Source organism: Ostrinia furnacalis, unplaced genomic scaffold (genome assembly GCF_004193835.3).
Source record: "Ostrinia furnacalis isolate ACB-3 unplaced genomic scaffold, ASM419383v2 OfSCF7013, whole genome shotgun sequence".
In the NCBI taxonomy this organism is placed as follows: Eukaryota; Metazoa; Arthropoda; class Insecta; order Lepidoptera; family Crambidae; genus Ostrinia; species Ostrinia furnacalis.
The window spans coordinates 400,621-421,128 of NW_021137252.1; the positions used below are offsets into that span (position 1 = coordinate 400,621).

Here is a 20,508-nt window from a genome sequence, read left to right on the forward strand (position 1 = left end):
GCCGTGTTTAGTTTTGCGTGATGTCGTCCATACATGCGATTATTTGTTGCATGTATGTGAACACTTGTAAACAGTAATCGCGGGAAGGTGGGTAAATTAGATATTGGTTAGTTTCGCTTAGTCTCCTCGAGGGAGGTTAGTGGGTTGATGCGACGGCAGCGATACTGCCCCTTCGTGATTTACATTAACGAGGGGATCTCGATTTCTCTGATCCCGATCAGAACCGTCTTCGACCCACAGCGATTGCCGCGAAGCCGCCTACGTGACCAGGTCGTAAGATTAATTCTAAATTGTTCAATTAAGACACCAGAAACCAACAAACAAACGTCCGTAATCTGTCTTACTGTCTGAATTGAAAGCCTTTTACTGTCACTCGGTGTCGCTCGCGAAAGCTGGTTAGTATATCATCAATCAACTTATGCAAATGATAGTCGCTTACAACACAGTTGTGTGTTTATTCTCTACACTGTACGTGCGTTTATTGACGTTGATTTTTAAAATTCAAGGGAAATACATTTACTACACGAAATGTTTTAGTTTCGCAAGTTCATGATTGCAGTTATACAATAAAAGCAAAAAAGGTAGAAAATGGAAATTCCTGAAGAATAAATATTTCATTTTTCTCGTTGGCTACATACAACTAATTTAAACTCAAAAATTGATCTTGATAGCATTGCGGCTTACTTAGTAATAATAAAGCATTAAATTCCTGAAGAATTAAGCTTATAGAGTAACAAAAAGTCGGTAAAGTCGTCTGTAACAATGTATTGTGGTCGGCCGCGCTAAACAACATCACGAACGTGCAATACAAAAGCGCTATGAGGCTCATGCGAATCAAAAGTATAATATGTGTAATTTGAAAACATCGCAGTGTCTACACAATGTTCTAACTGAAATTCGTTTGAAAAAATAGCTCGATCGTGTCCAGAATGACTCTACTAATGATTGGTACGGCGTAAAACGTGCGATCTCAAATTACTAACGTATAATCCCGACCAGTTTTCTCTACGATTAATCATGCTAACTGAATGAGGGACTGCTCTCTAAATCCTATAATTTAAGGCATTGTTCACGGCAACATGGGTCGGTGCAGCAAGCGGAAGTAGGTTTTCGGTGCAGCCGTTGCATCCGCGTCTGCTTTGGCTTTCTTTGCCGGCCCTTAATGTGCACTGGCGGGCTACCTTCGCAATTGTTCTGTAATTTAATCTCGCACAATATAGTGGTTATTACCTAGGATCACAACACGATTGTCCTGTCAAGCGCTCGCGCACCTTGCGGTCGCTCGCTGTATTATCGGGTGCGACATCGCAATTTGTTTCTATTTCTGCCCACATCATCCTTTGTGGTGTTTTCTGCAATTACATTTATTTTACCTCGCCTTTGATTACTTTTGAGGGGGCTCAAACATTTTTTATTACCATTTATTTTATAACATAATGATACTCTTAAACTGAACGGCTGCACGCGTTCTTTATGGCTGTTTCTTTTACTAAATGTGCCTCCTCATGTGATAGGTTTTATTAAGTCATGGCTGTTATTATTTTCATTACTTCATCTTACGTTCGTTTTGTTTTTTATATTACTTGTCTTTCGTATGTAGTTATGTTCCGTATTTCTTTGGTTTTTAATGACACTCTTCAATTATTGAGTAATTGTCGACGATGACGGTGGCGTTTTATAGAACAAACGTTATTACTAGTTCAGCAGACAACATCCAAATATAATCCCGTTTGAAGTTAATAGTAGCTTTAAAATGTATTCTGATAGATAAATTAGCTTTAATCGATATCTAGCTTTTTAATAAAAGTATAAATTGACTTGGCCCAGACATATAAGTAAATAATAGAAATAAACTCTTTACCTATGTCCATATTTGAAATAGCCTTTGCATTACTAATACATTTCTAGTTATGAACTACCTATCTCAAAACAATCTAAATCAAAACATAAAATAATAACTGAAAACAATTACGTACTAGGATGTGATACTGTATGAACAGTAACTTGCTTGAAATAAAGCACAGCTACGCTGCGTTTATAAAGTACTATCATAACTTAAAAGATAAATAGGAGCAATAGAAGTTTCTTGTTTGCCTTTAATATCCACACCCGGCATGGTGTTCGTTACAAATAAGTTTACGTAAAGCACTCGCGCTTGTATTCAATTTATCTGGCGCTGGTGCTGACCGATTCATCTGCTTGATAGCATCGATTTGTGCCATTAAAATTTATTTTATCGTCTGTGTACTCATGAGGTGGTTCGTAAATTTTGCCTAATACTGGTTTGTGTCCTGTCACATCCATGTAGGGCCGGCCGCATTGGCACCTGTTCCCGAGCGCTTGAACCAACCGGTTCCACTTATCTCCCATACACCATAACTCTGCTGCCCCATACCTTACCGTGAATGCGTAATTTGTGTACCTACTTAACGCTATTAGAGTAAACGCCATCTTCTATATTATCTGCTTTGAAGCTGGAATTTACTAATATACGATTTTAAACAAACCATTACTTACGGTATTAAGATGTGTGTACGTTTCGTACTGTCATAATAATTCTATATTGTGAGCCATCGAGCTGCGTGTCTCTTTGTGCGTTTTATTTATGCGCTTCAATAAAGTGTTTTGTTTTGCTTTTATTGTCACGTAGTATAAATGCTTCGGTTAAGTGATTTAATTGCAGCAACATTGTACGTGTGTGTGCTTAATAGAGTCATATTAGAATGCTATATCGGCGTGTACTCGCATCGTAATGTTTATTGAGCCGTCGCGGAGCCCTGCTATTTGTTAGGGCCCGCATGATGGACGCCGCCCGTCTCGGCACCCAAGGGTGCTCTTGTTCTACAATCCCGAGTACCGCCAATAAGTTAGTCGAAAGCACATTTCACTCTAAATGAAATAAAGCAATAAATGCGTATAATAGAGGAGACTTGCACGCCGCAGGGCACCAGTTTCGCTGCGCTCGTTGGGCTCCGCGGTTTCTTTTATTTTCGATAGTATCTGCAATAGTTGAGTAAATAAACTTGGGATAGCCCCTCTATTTGCGTAACTCTCAAAGCGGATCGTTGCCATATTCAAAGAAAAACATGAAACCTGACGTATGATAGTATGAGCTAATTGAATGAACGTGGCCCGTAACAGAGCTTAATGGAAATCTGATAATGTATGTTGAATCCTCGTAGTGAAATTAAAAATAATTAATAAAAGGCTCTTCTTTTTAAAATTGCCATTAGAAGTGTAGATAAATCTTTATATTAAAATGGAGAATCTTAAAATAAGATAAAAATAATAATGGGAAAGTTTAATGTGCTGAGCGCTAATGAGTTTGAGCGGGAAATGGTTTCCCTTGGTTGTTTTAATGGCAATTCTTAGAAGTTTTATTGCTTGGTCTATTTACTATCGGTTAGGAAGAATTTGTAGTGTGGTAAAGTTCGTTGGAAAGTTAGTGCTGGGCGATTGCCATTGATAAATACCTTCCCGATTGGTCGGGCCTGTTAGAGCGCTTGTCACATTCCAATCGTCACGCCAATTTAATTGTGTGCAGCGGAAGGGCGCCGTGCGGCATGTCAATTGCGGCCTGCTTGCAGTAACAGTCGGCAATAAGGTTGCCAGATTTACTGAATCGCCTAAGATTGTTACATTCAAATTACACATTAATGCGATGCAATATTTAAATGTAAACACTCATGTTTCAAGTAAAATACTTAAGACTCGTTTCGAGATGGTTGATGGAGGATTTTTATCCCCGCAACCGGCAGTAAGTCCCTGCCGCTATATTTTAAGCGATGTAAAGCATCACATGCGTGAGCTAGTCTGGCATTTATTGCCACTAATGGTTTTTTATGGCTCACTCATAAAGTTGCAGATGTCCTTCTCAGATTGAAAAGATGGATTCGCAACGATTCCATTTAGGAAGGATAGATAAAATCTTGCGACTGATTCATTTAGAGATGCGCAAACTCATATCCATTAAAACTGACGTGAATAATACTTGTCTAATACCGACTGAGATTATTCAACATCCAACGTTGAGAAGATTAATGGTACCCATGCCCTTGGCGTGTTCCCATATTGACGACATTAACATAGGCACGAAATAACGATGCAATAAATAGTGAAATGATCATGTACGTAAATTAGGTTGATCCAGTTATTGATAAATGTCTCCTCTCACATTTTCGTCTAGTATTTTGTCGAATTCCTATTACGCAAATGACACGATCCGCTCTGCGGGCGTCATTGCGGCTTCGGTCGTGCCGTAACGGCATCATCAATCATCTATAATTTGATTTCTATGCTCAATTATTGCGTTCGCGGAGGTCGAGGCGGCCGCACACTACTTCCCCGTATCCACTGAACCAGCATTACACAAAACAAATTGCGCAAACCTACGCAACTAATAACATTTCTCTAGACTCTGCGGAAACGCTACCGTACTTTATTCGCGATTGTTGTAATTTTCCTGTCATCAACTTCAACGAATCAATATCGGGAAACCCCGATCGAATATTGAAGAATTTATTTGCTGTTATTCAAGTCTGAAGAAGAGTTAATGCTATCTAATCTACGTCTACGAAAAGTGGACGTGTGCCTCAAAATTGGTGGGCATGTCACGTGGCTGCTATCACGAATTCTATTGATCGAACGCCGCACGATCGTCTCGCGGTCGTGCGCCATGAAACTTGAAAGGAACGTAAAATTAAATTCAGATTAAACGTGGTGACTGTACAAAACCTCTGTGGACTTATTATATTATACGTACGTCGAAAAAAATCTAATGCAATTACTTCACGCGCAGCTCTAATTTGATCGGAGTTTTCCCGCGGCGGGCTGTGGACGTGCCGTCCGTCTCATTGTTGCGTTGCAACTAATGATGTTAGTGCGTCTGCAGCTTTCGAAGAGGCCGTAGCAAAACGGATCTTGACACTGTTTTTCCTCAACCGTGTTCTACAAAAGTACTTACGTACATCAATTAATTTCGACGTTTATTGAAGCGGAAATAGTTATTTTACTTTAAATAGAACTTAAGTTACAAACGTGCTTACCTGTGTACGAATTTTAATTATTTTTGATTCGTTAAAATCACACATTAATTTTGCTTTGAACTACGGCGCCGATCACTTTAAAAATATATCAATTAGCTTTTATATCGATGAACTTTTGTATTGATTAGGTTTAGTTCGTCTCCGTATGCAATGTCAAAGAACTTCAGTGGCATCTGGGATATCGCACAATGGTTTGACGTGACGCAGGCGCGAGACATGATAATCACTGGTAGCCATGACAGAGGCACGCACGCGCGCCGGTCACGACTACAGCCCCGGGTGACGCTGCCGCCGCCGAAGCTCCGCGCAAACCAACGACCTTTTAGACAATGATCTTTACTACTCCACAAACTAGGTAATATCACTCGCTTATTTCCCCATCCATCACAGGCCTGCATGACAGCAGCCGGCTGGTACACTTCACAGAACGAGAACACGTGTTTTACTTAACGACATGGGGACAGCGCTAACGATGCACTTAGTGACCCGGTCAGGTGTTATCATTGTTGCTGTTTCATATGAGAGTCGATTGTAGTAGCGGCGGTGAAAAGTCGTGATTTGTGGAGCGTTTTTATTGCGCACGCTATGCACATTTGCGCAAGGGGTGGCGATGGCCGTCATATCAGCATCACGCAGCCGTGCAGCTAACTGTCCGCGAAGTGGTGCAGTGTAACGGTAGGCGCCGCGTTGCGCACGACCACTTCTGAGTCCGCGTGTCTGCCTCCCGCTCTCCTCGAACGAAATCGCCAAATACGCAGAAAATCCAAATTCGTCATCTTTTTTTTCGTTTCCGTCGCGCGCGGCCACAATAACAACAATAAGCTGTTCTCTGGTGTTGTAAAATACGGTTATCCATTAGCTCCGACTGCGACAAAATAAGTACGAATCAATTTTTGGTATCTACTCGACTTCAGCGATAACACTGCAAATGGTAGCCGTTTTCATTCGGTTTTCAATACATCCTCAATTCTGGTGTATCACCAGAAGAAAATCCAAAAGATTTTCTTTTCCCGAAACAATGTAAAATATATCTAACTTTAATAACAATAAACTTTCTCGGAATGTTAACTGCAAATCAATATAAAACTATTATCTTCTTTGGGAAGTTACAACTTGGCGGCGACATTTAACATATTCACAAAATGCGTTTGGCTTGTGTCATAAAGTTTAGCGCATTGTCGCTTGTTGGACACGATGGCTAACAGTACCGCATGTCCACTTGTCGTAGGTCGGACGAAGCTATACCGGATTGTATTATGGTATTGCACTAACGGCAAAACGATCGGCTCGTACTATCTACGTACAGCAGCCGGCCGTGCCCCGGACTCGTAAATAGAATCTGCTATCATGCCGGTGATACATCCGTCGATACCGAGTGAAATATGAATAAGTGTCTAGACGCGAGAAAGTTATGAACTATGATAATGAGGTATTGACTTGGATATTCGAATAGCAATTTAGTTGGATAAGGATCAAATCGTAGCATAAATGATGTTAGGAGACGGTGTTAAACAAATAGTTTTTGGTCTGTGTGAAATTGCCGACCACAAGGAATTTGTAGCTCGCTGTAATGACAACCGGCCGTACGCGGTAGATACGATTTACAGGTTAGGTTCAATCAGTGCGCCGACGCGGCAGTAGGTACCTGCAAATTGCATTGCGGCTTCAGGTGTCCGCAGGATCTAACTCGAGGTATCGGTCGTGCGCTCAAATACGCTGCATCGAAATAACGAATCTACTTTTCGCTGATTAGCCTCGTTGGAAGCGCAATAGTTGTTAGTTAACACTTCAATAGTGGCGGAAATGAGATCGGGCTGATCGCGTCGAGCGTTTTGTACCCACAAATGGAGAGGCGCGCCGGTCTACATTATATTTTCACGTCTTTTATTGTATTTTCAGCTCTAGTTTCCATCGTCACGCGATCAATTTCAGTTATCAAAAAAGCTAATCGTTTCTTGTTACGACTTCTTCAAAAGCTTTTTATATCAAAACTAAAATTATGTATGGAAGTAGGTAATCTAGTCTACGTCTTACTGATTTCAATTAGCTTGATGAACGATGGAATTCATGAATTTGTTAATTAATGGACAGTTATATAAAATTATAAAACGATGCCAAACATTGAAACATGATTGAAGCGTGTCTATCATATAAGTAGCTGTCGCGTTCAATTTTATCGATACGTAGACAACCGTTAAGCCAGATGAGATTGGAATTAGGAAATCTGTTGATTCCTTCTGCACTTAGCTTGTTTCAACGCAATGATGAAATTACTCGACACACGTCGCTAATACTAATCGTAAACTCGACAGAGCCCGGTGCAGTTGACCACGACCAAGTGGTAGGGCGAAAGGGACGCGTTAAACTTTTCAATAGCCTATTTAAACACCTAAATGGCCTTAACGAGTTTAATTATTAAATATTAATTACTTTTTCATTATGCTCGTTAATCTTATGTTAACGAGACTCTATAAGCTTTAACTTTTTCAACAAAAAATAAACAATTAGCAATACAAACTGTTAAATGACGTGCTTTGCGCCTATTAAACCTTAAGGTTTAACTTGGCTTAAGTGTGGTAAACGACTTTTTTGGTCGACTCTACCTCTATTACGCTCTGTGATCGCTCTGGTAAACTCGTTACTAAACAAATTCATAATCTCTAATAATACTTAAAGGGATACAATCATCGACTGGTTTAGCTCGACATCACTCCAATCAATGTTACTCATAATATTGCTTCTTCAGAGGTAATTCCTCAACATCATAATCGAAGTCTTAATATTAATAACATATTCACCGCGTTCCGGTGTAAGAGCTTGACATTATCTATAATTTGTTCTATGATGCTGCTGCTACAAAGTTTTTTTTAAATGAAGTCATTGCTGTGTAAAATTAATGGACATAAGATTTAATATTTGACTCAAATAGCTTTAACTTTTAAAAAAATAATTCAATAGGCTAGTTGCCTAAAAAAATTTTTTAGTCCGTAATGTTTAATATCAAAAAATATTGGACACAAAGTGAAACGGAACGCGCTCGCGTCAGTCTATACTTCCGACAACTTTTTGCATATTTTCGTGAATTTTGCTAATCTGGACTAAAAAGTGTTATAACTGGACTCCAATAGTGCTAATTCCTCGCAATTGCTGTTAACTCATTAAAAGACCAAAGTGTAAATAGTGAAAACAGTGAACAAAAATCTAACTGAAACCTAACCTCAAAATTTCAAAAAGTGTTAACGAATTTCTCTCTTTCGTGGGAAATAAAAACAATGTTTGGAAGAAATAGCTTTGAAAACGGATAATTAATAAAGTAGCAACAATGTCGAACAACGACAATATAGTAAAACCATCTTGTGAACCATCCAAATCAGTTCTTGTAAACAAACAACTTGTTCAACAAGTGTTCCATAAGGGGCTATTTGATATGGCTACTCGACCCAAAAGTAATTCAACTGGAGATATACATAAAATAGCAGGTCCTGAAACAATTACCAAACAAAATGATGTAAAACAACTGACTGACTTCATCGAAGAGAAAGCAAATAAAGAAGAATATACCTATAAAATATCATCTAGAGATCAGTTAATTATATCCTCCAAATCTGTAGCAGTCTACGAGCAACTCATAACTCACATACGGGCTAAAGGATTGATCGGACACACTTTCACAAAGAAAGAAGATAGGTGTCAAACTTTTGTTATTAAAAATCTCCATCATACTACACCGAAGGAAGCAATACTAGAAGCTATTGAAGCAACTGGAAACAAAATAAAAGGAGAGATTATTAATGCCCGAAGGAAAAATACAAAAGAACCCTACAATGTATTCTTTGTGAATATTGTACCAAGTGAAAATCTACCAAAAATTAAAAACATAGAGTACATTTATCACCAAAAAGTCCAAATAGAAGATCCTAGAAGAAGTAAAACTATTGCCCAGTGTACACGGTGCCAGCAGTATGGTCACACCAAAAATTACTGCATGAGACCTTTTAGGTGTGTGAAATGCGGAGAAACCCATAGCAGTAAAGATTGTGGTAAAGACAGAAACACCCCGGCCACCTGTGCCTTGTGTGAAGGTAGTCACCCCGCAAATTACAAAGGGTGCTCAGTGTACCGTGACATATACACCAGAAGGTATCACAAGAATAATACGAATGATGCCAACAAACCAAAGCAGGCGCAACCGACTGTCACNTTTAAGCCAGAAACTTGAATTTTGGGCACATTAAAATAATAATTTTTAACCAAGGTAGATAAAGTTAAAACCGGGATTATTTCCAAAAAAACAAAAATTGTCGACAATTACAGCAAGAATTTACCAAGTGTTATACCATTTTGGAATCCTTACTAAATGCGCCAAATTATGACGTCCCTTGCCACACTCGCGTAGTACAATTTTTTTTCAGTACAGTCAGTTTAAACGAGACAAAATTTTTATTTTGAAATTTTTTTTAGGAATAATGTATTTTTTTCATCCAAGCTGGAGCAGCTGGTTTTGTAATTTTGATAACAATTTAGAGTAGCATTATTCAGGGTTACATAACAAAAAAAAAATTTGGAAAAAGTGAAGATTTGTGGCAACACGAGTAAAAAGACCGTCACCTGGAGTAGAAATTTTTGTTTTTTTTTAAATGCCCATTATTTTGAAAATATGCCACATAGATTTTTTTTTATATTTTTCTGATAACCAGCATAACTTGCCTCAACACCCAGTTCCGGCTTGACGTTACATTACGGGACACCCTGTATACCTACTGTAACAAAGACGTGTTACGACATTTTTGGCTACTTTGGGTGTCACGAACTATTTGATGCTGACTATACAAGAAACATACGTCAACCCTCAACAATAAGATAGTTAATTGACATTCTATTAATGAGCAGTCAAAACGCGACTGTCCCGTAGATTTTATACAGCAATAGGGACTATGTCGTCATCAGGTCGCGAACTGTACTGACTGACAAATATTAAAGATGGATTTTCAAGATTTATCGATTTTCACATCCAGTTGAAAAATTTATCCGTTTTCAGGTCTAGAATGAAGCATAAATAAAGAAGTTGCATCTTAGAAATGATGATTTTAATGTTGTACCAACAACTCCCCAATTAAATTTAGGGCTGATTTTTCAATCGTCAGATATTATTTAACTGAAGAACAAGCTTGTCATTTTGACATATTTCCCATACTGAAACTGTCAATGTGTCAAACTTATTCTTCAGTTAAAAGTTATCCGATGATTGAAAAATCAGCCCTAAGTTCCTGAAAAAACGCATTTCAATCCTTCTACATGGGTCATTCCATGACGCATTCATTAATTTGGTTTACGCAATCGGTGCAAATAAGTCGTGTGCCGCGTAGTTTCTCATAAAAGTAATAGAGTTACTTCTTAAAAAAAAACTCACACTCAGTGCTTCATTGAACTGTCTCTCCTCCTCCATTTCAAGCGACGATTCACTTTCAGAGAGATGCCGACAAAGCGCTTCACGACGTTCAACCTCCTGCTGTAGTTTTCGTTGCAGGCGGAGATTTTCTTCCCTGATATGCTTCTCTTCTAAGGCGAAACGATGCATCTTCTCCTTATTCTCATTCTGTGATACAGCCAATTGGTTCCTGAATACGAAAAAAAGAAACAAATATTAAAATAAACAATAATTATTTATATATTAAATTTTTTTTTTTTTTTTATGCTAGCCAAGGCAGGTATTTGACCGCAATCGCACCTGGTGTTAAGTGAGATGCAGTCTAGGATGGTACATATCTGCCCTGTAAGTGCCTATTCACTATTAAACAAAACAAAGATTAATTACCTTAACTTGACAACCTCTGAGCGCAATGTTTGAATATGATTGCTAAGATTGGATGCAGTGTCTCCATTACTAATGTCCCTGAAAAAACAAGTGATTGATGTGGACCACACACAAGTACTATTTCCATGTGTCATAGTTATGTACTCAATAAAAAATAAAAAATTGTTAACTCATATAATGTTATCTAACAGTGAACACTTATTATGTAATGCCAATATGTTTATTATGTATTAAAACTACCTATTTAACGTTTTTGCTATGAAAGGAATGGCTGTAGTGTTTAAGTATTGTGTTGATAAATATTTAACATACCTAGGACTGGCTGGGTCCGACACAGGCTGATCCAACCTAATTTGAAGAGACCTTTTTTCTGCTTCAAGCTTATCCATTCTTTTCCATAGCCTATTCACCAGAGCTTCTTGCTCTTGTTCTAAAGTGTTTTCTAACTCGACCTGTAATGTACATAAATATTTTTTTAATTCAGTCAAAGTCTACAAAACCTAACTTTCTCTTGTCTTAGCAAAATTGTAACATAAATATAAATTAAAAGGCTCCAGGATTTGACTTAATCACTGGTGAAATCCTTAAACATCTACCCAGAAAACCAGTCGTCTTCCTGACTATGCTGTTCAATGCCATAATGAGAATACAATACTTTCCTAGATTGTGGGGCGTCTCTCAAATATGCATGTTGCTGAAACCTGGAAAGGTGCCCACAGATCCGAGCTCATATAGGCCAATTAGTCTTTTGCCAGTACTATCAAAGTTATTTGAGAAAATATTCTTGCAAAGACTTAAACCAATATTAGAAGAAGAAGCCATAATACCAGATCACCAATTTGGGTTCAGGGAGCGACATAGCACAGTGGAACAAGTACATCGTATAGTGAACAAGATAAGACAATCACTGGAGCAGAAAGAATACTGTGCTGCGGTGTTCCTGGACATCCAGCAGGCATTCGATAGGGTTTGGCACAAAGGTCTTTTGTATAAGCTAAAAAGTTTTCTACCTAATTCATATTATATGGTGCTTAAGTCCTACCTACAAGACAGAAAGTTCCAAGTTAAATTTGGCGAAGAAGTATCCGTTCTGTATGATATTGGGGCGTCTGTGCCACAGGGATCTGTGCTCGGTCCTGTGCTATATTCTATATACACAGCGGACCTACCATGCAATACAGATGTAGTAACAGCGACATATGCAGATGACACCGCATGTCTTGCAAGTCATAAAGATCCGGCTTTGGCATCAGAAAAACTACAAAATCACCTGTATGAAATTGACGAATGGCTGGAAAAGTGGAGAATAAAGCCAAATGTTACTAAATCTCTACAAATAACGTTCACACTCCGCAAAGGAGACTGCCCAGCTGTAACGTTACGGGGGCAACAACTGCCTACAGAAAATTGTGTAAGATACCTGGGACTCCATCTAGACCGGAGGTTAACCTGGGCAACCCATATAAAAACAAAGAGAAAAGAAGCAGATTTACAATTTAAGAAGTTCTACTGGCTGATTGGGAGACAATCATCCCTCAGTTTAAACAACAAAATGCTGGTCTATAAATGCATAATAAAGCCTATATGGACTTATGGGATTCAACTCTGGGGATCTGCCAGTAATTCCAACCTTGAAATCCTCCAAAGGTTTCAGAATAAAACACTGAGGGCAATCTCAAATTCACCATGGTTCGCTAGAAATGTAGAGATACACGAGTACTTGGAGATGCCGACAGTCAGGGAGGAGGTGAGCAAATACTGTACCAAATATAAGGAAAGGCTAAAACATCACACAAACCAACTTGCTAGAGAAATTGTGGAACAAACCCACAAGACCACCACAAGACTGAAAAGATGGCAAATATTACAGTTGGACCAAAGATGCTAGTGGCTTGGACTGAATATTGGAAGGATGGACTAGATTGCTACGTGAATTAGTAAAAACCGAGGGAGAGAATTTACTGGAATACCCCTCCTCATGAACACAAACAGAAAAGCAAGACAAAACATCTGATTATGACCTAAGTCGATTGCAGATATAAAAAGGGGAAAAAAAAAAAAAAAAAAAAATATATTTTTATTTGTCAATCTAACAAATAATTACATAGTTATGGTGCGTTGAAGTTGCGCACGACGTCACAACGTGCGGCATTTTTTTAAGCAAGCGTTGACGTCACGGGCCTCTTCTTATGAACTTTGGGGCGCTTTATCTCTTTAAATTTTCATTAGTTTGAAAAAGTGAAAAATACGTGTAGAGTATTTTTTGATAAGTTAACTGACGGACTAATTAAAACTCTTGCTTTTTGACCCAGGCAACATCCCCATTTGACTAATTAAAGGCAACGTTTGCATCATATTTACACTTGAAACCCATTTGGATGCAAGATGCGTAGTAATAAATGCGAAGCTTTTTACAGCACACGAGAAGTATGAGCATTGAGCTCGCGCCCGCGGAGGCATGTTTATTGCGGGTCCTGTGCATTTTATGCTTTGGCTCTCCTCTCACGTCGATCCTGTCTCATTTTATTCTTACCTTTTATTAAATTCAAACTTTATTTGCCGTTGCTCCTATTTTACATGGCTAATTTATGACCAACGTATTTCTACATGTCGCCGTGAGCTTCGACGGAGAGATGCAAAGACTCTGTATAAACATTGAAGGTTTACTAGCAGGCGAGTAAAATTACCTCAAGTGAGATCTGTATTATGTTCCTTTAAGAGCGCCGACGTGCTTTCAGTATTTTATCGCGATGTTTGCACAATGAAAGCGGCGCGGCGCGGCGTTTCATTGACACACTGCTCGTAACCGCCAATTTTGTTGTAATCAGCATCCTGTGTGCTTTGCCTGGGAAAGTTCGGCCACGTTTCGTAGGCGGGCCGCGCTGCTTTTGTTGCAGGCGCGAGCCGGGAAGAGCGGCCGCCGGCTAACACGACGCCCGCGCCTCCGCCTACCGCGCACGCCGCCATTGTTCAGCCGGCCCTATCGCACCCGCACCAGATATCCCATACACCAACAATTAAAACCTACTTTACGATCCCGCTCTAACTCTAATCTAATGAACACAATTTTATACAGCATAAATCGCCACGAACACACACTGAGATCGTGTACCGTCTCAGACTGTTTCATGTTCGCGTCTGCGGAACACACGTGAGCTTTTAATGTGGCTACGTCACTTCGCACGTGATTTTCAATGTTTAACCTGATTACTGGTAATTGGTTACACGCAGCGACTGCTAAAGGGTGACAAATGGCATACGCTTTGGACGTGTAGAAGCTATAAACAACAATCACGAGCGATTGTCTCGCGGACGCGTAGTCGCCGTTATGCGAGCGTCCGCGCAACAGTTTGCGCGCACCATGCAAATCAGTGGGCGCGAACTCGGCGTGGCCATCTACGTCACATTAAGCTAATATGTAATTGATTGACTTCCCGGTGCTCGGGAGCGGCGACGCACTCCTGTCCCACTGATGTCGGATGCAAAAACACTAATGTTATAACGGTGAGGGGTCTTCCGGCACGCAATGTACCGATCGACGCTTCAGCTTCTGATAAATTGAACGGTCGCTTTCAATCATGTGTATTCAAATGCATCATGATACTTAGCTAACACGGCGCTACATGATAATCGTGCCAGATGCTTATCAATCCTCCATCTCCATCTACTGCCCTCCATAAAAGATAAAATCCATAATATCAGTTAAAAGCTATATAAAGTAGGTCAAGATCGAGAGATAAAGCGATCACGGTGCGTAAACATAAAGTGGACCGTTATATTGTCGGCGTTTATTGATTAGAAAACATTATCATTTAAATTAATAGATTTGAGTAATTAAAATCATTTACACTGTCAATCATTCAACTCGTAAGCTTAACTGCATACTAATAGCGGTCACGCCCCTTCCATCAAATATGAGAATCTGTGCCAACTGCGAAACAATTACACACGTAAACCTCGTGATGGTTGATTTTGTTTTGTTTTCAAACATGGATGATTAATGTAACGAATAAGTAGTAATCAGCGGCCGTCGCAAAGCCAAACACATCATTCATCTGATTAGACAAGAGGTGTAACGGTATGCATTGTGTGATAATAGTCTTTTACTTGGTTTTATTTGCTCTCATTACTTTCGGTTGCCCCACAATTTAAACGGCGGAAGAGGTTCCGTTGAACGTGGGAGGCTCCCATGCCGGCCATTGTTGTCACATTTCACGAATTTTATCGTTCCAAATCACTACTTTGGATATCATGCAAATTGCAATATTAGTGTTTCGTTTTACAAAGTAATCTCCATTACCTTCGAGGTGTAATTTAGTAAAGTACCGTTGTAATTATGCAATGTTACCATATTGTCTTTTTAACAAACAATACGTTGCATAGTTCACATTATTAGTCAGTCGATATTGAATGTAGGGTCAATACACCTATTTAGCGTCACGTCATCCCGCGCCTACCGTTATCGGTGATTGATCGGCCGTTTAAGAGGCTCGTTTAAGCACATCATTGCTATTCACCGTGATGCTGTGCTATCGGTGAACAACTGATTTTTTACCTTCGCTCGGTTCACCTGTCGTTGACCGACATCATTGACATTGTTTCGTATGGAAGTGGCCTACAGCATTTCAGACCATAAGGTAGAGTGGCCATAAAAGTTTTATCGCATCGGAACTGGTGGACGTTTTCTAAGAAGTCTGTCTCAATCGCGGCGGGTCTCGGGTGTGAGCGAAACAGCGTTTTTACGGCGCCCGTATCGCGATAGTTTACCGGAACAAGCTCGCACGTAATTTAAGTGGAGCGATGTATTGCGGCCGCACGATGAGACGCGAAACCATGTCGGCGCGCGAATCCCGTTGGGGCGGACGCCATTACCGCCCACCGCACCGCGCACGCGTAGAAAAACCGACCCCGGCACGAAGATGTCGCGCGCCGATAGCATTCGACGGACACTTGACAACACCGCCTCCGAGCTATCCTCGACGTGTTTATCTTTCGAATCGGGAGCTTACCGCGAATATCCAATTATGTTCTCACAGATCCCACCACGCGATCATATTTACTGCGCCGACGCAGCGTCCCCGCATCTGCATGCAAGGTGGCGGCCGCGACAGTCGCAGGTTTCTAAACAACGATCGTAAAACAAACAAGACGACCGACTGGGCGGCTGCTTTTACCAACTAGATTTTTTACGTTATACACATTTTAATGCAACATTTCAAATACAGTTAACTATACCACGTTATGACTCGTTTGCTGTTATCAAGATGCGGAACTCGTGTGAACTCCCGATCCGACTGACCACTCACTGTCATAACATGGTTTCTTGTTTTGACATATGACGTATGTACCATTAATTTTAGATTGACCCAGATCTTTTATCATTTAACTTGTAAATAAATAAACATTTATGTTGCATTGAACAAAAACAATACTATTGCTCTATTTAAAAGAAGACCTACCTACCATACAAGGAAACGGTAACATTACAGTAACGGTGCCGTGTTGAGAAGTTATCATTTAATCCTATCTAGGTTATTTAAACAGCGTTAATTGATAGAGCACCATGTTAAACGATAATTAACGGAACACGCGAACAGCATTAATATTACTTACACTTTTTAAACTCTAATGACCATTCACTTTATTCGCTCGATAAATAGATATAATTGCCGTAGCACTTGATAAACTTGTGCGTAAAGTGGTGATAAGGTTATATCGAAACTAAAAAATCTCAACCGGTTGCGGTGTCACCCGTTATTAAAAGCTTAACTCGCTGAAGTTATGTTTTTATTTGTTCAAGTATGCAATTACATGTAAAACTGTACTATAAACGTGTTCAATTACGTTCAAGATGTAAAACTAATTGTTGGGCTAATGATCAAACGCCGGGCAGCGGGTGGTCTGCGCGCGCCGCCTAATTGCGCCGACGCTAATGTCACTCGGTCTTTTCACTCAACTTAAAGCTCATGAGCGTATTGGCAATCAACGAAACGATTACTTAAACTGTCCAGTTCCCACCACGTCGATTACTTACAAACTTACCTACTGCACTGCAATTATGTGTTTACAAATAATGAACTTGACCGTAATTTCCTTATGCCTTTAAAAGGCTGAGCTCGGTATCACACAACGAGAGCCTAATCGTGCAGATTACCGAAGATATGGCAAATAGATGTATTGCCCGGGCCCGTTGGTCAACAAACGAGGCATGATCGCTGGAGCGCTCGGTATCACACACTGTAATGAGAGGGTTAAAGGTAAAATGCTATCGGACTGGCCATCTATACAGGTCGCCTACTATCCATTGTCAATTAAAAGCCCCTGGCGAGCATAGCGACCGCCTTTTGCTTGTTCTAAAGTCTGTACAAGGATTGCTTCCCGATGCATACCCTGCGCCTCAGGGTGGATATTCCTCGGACATTTCCTGTATTACTACTTGCATGCTCGCTTTGAACTAATCTTTATTCTGAGTGTTCGCTAAATTAACATAAAATCTATTTAGATCTGAATCATTGTTTGATTATTATTGTTTCGTGATCAGGAAACTGCGCGGACATGACAACTGGTTTGAGATTCGTTCGCGTTGTTTGGTCTGAAAGGTATCGCAATCATCGCGGTGCTTCCTATGTTGTTTGAATGCAATATTGATTTGAACAAGAAGTGAAAAACGAGTTCTGAGATTGGCTACCGTTTCTAAATCTGTCTGGGCTCTACTTGTGTGTACATTAAGAATAATCAATAATAGTAAATGCATTGTAGCGATTATAACGTCAAGAGTCATCACCATTGTGCTAATTAGTAGCCTCAAATGTTGTACTAATCTCAGCGATGCCGCGAGTCGGCGCGAAAGCGATCCTACGATAATAAATCACTGGCCTGACAGGCGGCTCATTTAATCTCATTATAGGAAATTAACAATCAATTTACACATTGTAAATTATAAAGTTAAATACTTGAGCGACATGACGTTTACTTGCAATTTTCTTTGTAAGAAATGATTTATATTCAATATAAATAGTTACTGATATATCAATGCCTGAACGTGTCTGTAGCGTGAACGGGGCGGTACAAGAATGTTCTACAAAATGCGCCATATAAAACCATTAAGGCATTATTTTATCTCATTTAGATTGAAAGGTAACCTCGTTGTAATTTATTTTAAAAATATTGTTTTAAATTGCACTCTAGATAGTTGACCAAGAAAGTTGTCCGTCAGATAAAACGTAGAACAAGCGGCACTGATTCTATAAAGTTACAAAATTACGCGATAAATTGGCTACATTAGCGTGATATAGTCCCCCTGAGCTTCTAATACATTGTAACGCGTTTGCTGAACGCGCCTACGTGTGTCTTCATAATAATCGCATCACGATGCGGGTCGTAACCCGGACAATGTGGTAAACGCTGTTTTCAACTTGCCGACCAATAAACGAGAATAATTCGCGCCATCCTTCTTGTGTAACAAGCGAGACACTAACGACGAAATTCCGATTTAACTCAGTATGCGGTGAAAAACGGATCTACTGCTATTCGTAATTAGGAGCTTTAAGCGTCAACAGCACGTAATTTAAACGCGTTTAAAAAGAACAAAATAATTGGATGGAAGTTTTTTTATTGTGTATTTTAAGATGCAATTACCTACCTAGCAAGTTACTAAAACGAGTTATTCTAAAGTTGTTCACTTTGGATGTGGAAGCTATCAAAATATTTTGAATGAAGTTTTCCCAATAAATCATCCCAAAAATCTGTCGCACTGTGATTTAAACATCGGTTTTGATGCAGACGAAAAACGGTAAAAGTAACAGGACGATGGCATAAGAAAACCGGTCCGTTGCATTTGGAAATTGAGCAACGCAAAATTGTACGTTGTAAGCAAAAAAGATAATGGAATGCAGTCCTTGGCATTGTACGGACCTGTATCAAGTATTTCGGACGACGATCCTTGGTTTTTATCGACTTTAATTTTATCCTTACGGGTTTTGTTATGTAAACATGACACAAGCATTTACGGTAACAATTTATTTTCGACTGTCGTAAATTGTCACAATAACAATGTAGTTTTGGTAATTTCGTTGGCTCTACATTCTATTTCTTCCCGACAACGGTACACTAACTAGTTTTCTTCTATCCGTGCATCAATTTTGACCACAAACCTTGCATCAAACCTAACATACATTCACTTCCCTAAATTATTTGCGAGTCACTTCATACGAATTACTCAAAACTAACTGTATATCTGTTTGCACTTCGTTGAGCTCGAGGTCGTTATTTCTGAGCCGTATTCGTAGATAATTTGACATTATTACGAGCTTGTATTGGACTTTTTACCGTTTTTATTATAGCGATCGACCATTACGCGTCATGTTTTACTCACGATAATTAAATTACAAGAAATTCACTTTTCAAGTTGCATTAAATATTTTAATATACTCAATTACTAGCCTCACATTTTATACTTAATAGATGCAATAATAGATGGCTCAACAATCCCCTGGTAGGAGCGAGCGTGTTATTTTCCGTACATTTGCTCTAAGTGCTTCCTCAACGGCTAATAAGACATAATGACGTGTTATTTCTGAAGATTCACGAATTCCGATCGCATGAAAGTAAGGTAGTTGCGGTCACTGACCTGTGAGCTCCAGAACCGCTACCGCTAACCACCGCCGCCGTCCTGCAATCAAAGTAAAATACAATTGTTAATTACCCAGTTTACACATGACCGTATCTCAATTATGACTGGATTATAGGCGCATGAGTCGTAATAACACGCTCGCGCAGCCTTATGCTCACACTCGTGATTCCTTCATTCAGGAACCGAGCAACTTCCAAGTATCGACTTGTAATTACGACAGTTTAACCCTAAGAATGTCCCGGTATGTACACCGTAGCATAATTTCTTTAGATGGTCTATTTGCACGAGCGAATTTATTTGTTTTCGAATGCACCTGACGCTAAATGCGAATGCGATTGTAGATATGCGTACTATGTTATCAGATAAGCTGCTACTCGAGTCGCGTATTACGTAGGTAACACTTGTACGCGATCATTGCGGTAACGTACGATTCGACGTTACAATTTATAGGAACTAATAGTGTACTACGCCGTAATATTTAGGGGCATTAGTGACCATAACACCGTAACGTTGAGTGATTTTAAGCACAAGTTTATGCGCAATAATGGTTACGAATGTACCGTAATATGGGTAACATTACACCATGTTTGTTGTTATGCGTTCTGTACTGTACGAACTTTATGAACCAAGTTTATTTTAAGCAGCTTTATTATCATTTTAGTGTTAATGAGGTACATAGAGTTAAAAATAAAATGTTTTATTTAAGATACAATGAAGTAAATAAACGTTTTCAGAAAATATGCAGTCAAAAAAGAAGATAGGTGTATTTATTTTACATTCACTTTTGTCCTTTTTGGTATTTTGTTTTATGTATTAAGCTTAACTTTAGAGTAAATAATATTAATATTATACTCTTTCTGCACTGACTACAATAATTTTCTAATTAATTTTTAACTCTGCGATTTACTAATCTATTCTGTTTTTTGTTCCAGGTAATTATACGTATGTGACGTAATTTATGCTAATTCCTCGGTACATCTCGTGCACTATCCGGTAGGTGCAAGATTTCCCTAATG

At 39.3% G+C, this 20,508-nt stretch overlaps 2 protein-coding genes across 2 annotated transcripts in view; both read right to left on the reverse strand.

The window, feature by feature from the left end:
- The window catches only part of LOC114363138 (uncharacterized), a 61,854-nt gene that overhangs the window by 10,907 nt on the left and 30,439 nt on the right, over positions 1 to 20,508 (reverse strand). The window contains exon 3 of the mRNA XM_028318780.1: positions 19,490 to 19,531. The gene's annotated coding sequence lies outside the window, so the exon portion shown is untranslated. The remainder of the gene's footprint in view (positions 1 to 19,489; positions 19,532 to 20,508) is intronic.
- Positions 118 to 13,827, reverse strand: LOC114363139 (coiled-coil domain-containing protein 6-like). Its single transcript, XM_028318781.1, has 5 exons — positions 13,621 to 13,827; positions 11,173 to 11,312; positions 10,861 to 10,938; positions 10,456 to 10,663; positions 118 to 258 (listed from the first exon to the last, which is right to left on the reverse strand). Exons 1-5 carry the CDS (start codon positions 13,825 to 13,827, stop codon positions 118 to 120), a joined length of 774 nt encoding a protein of 257 aa, XP_028174582.1.

Coding starts and splice junctions, on each gene's coding strand:
- LOC114363139 (XM_028318781.1), bottom strand. CDS start 13,827: ATGGCGGCGTGCGCGGTAGGCGGAGGCGCGGGCGTCGTGTTAGCCGGC. Junction 10,939..11,172: donor TCGGACCCAGCCAGTCCTAG/GTATGTTAAATA, acceptor TTGTTTTTTCAG/GGACATTAGTAATGGAGACA. Junction 259..10,455: donor AGTTCAATGAAGCACTGAGT/GTGAGTTTTTTT, acceptor CTGGTCACGTAG/GCGGCTTCGCGGCAATCGCT.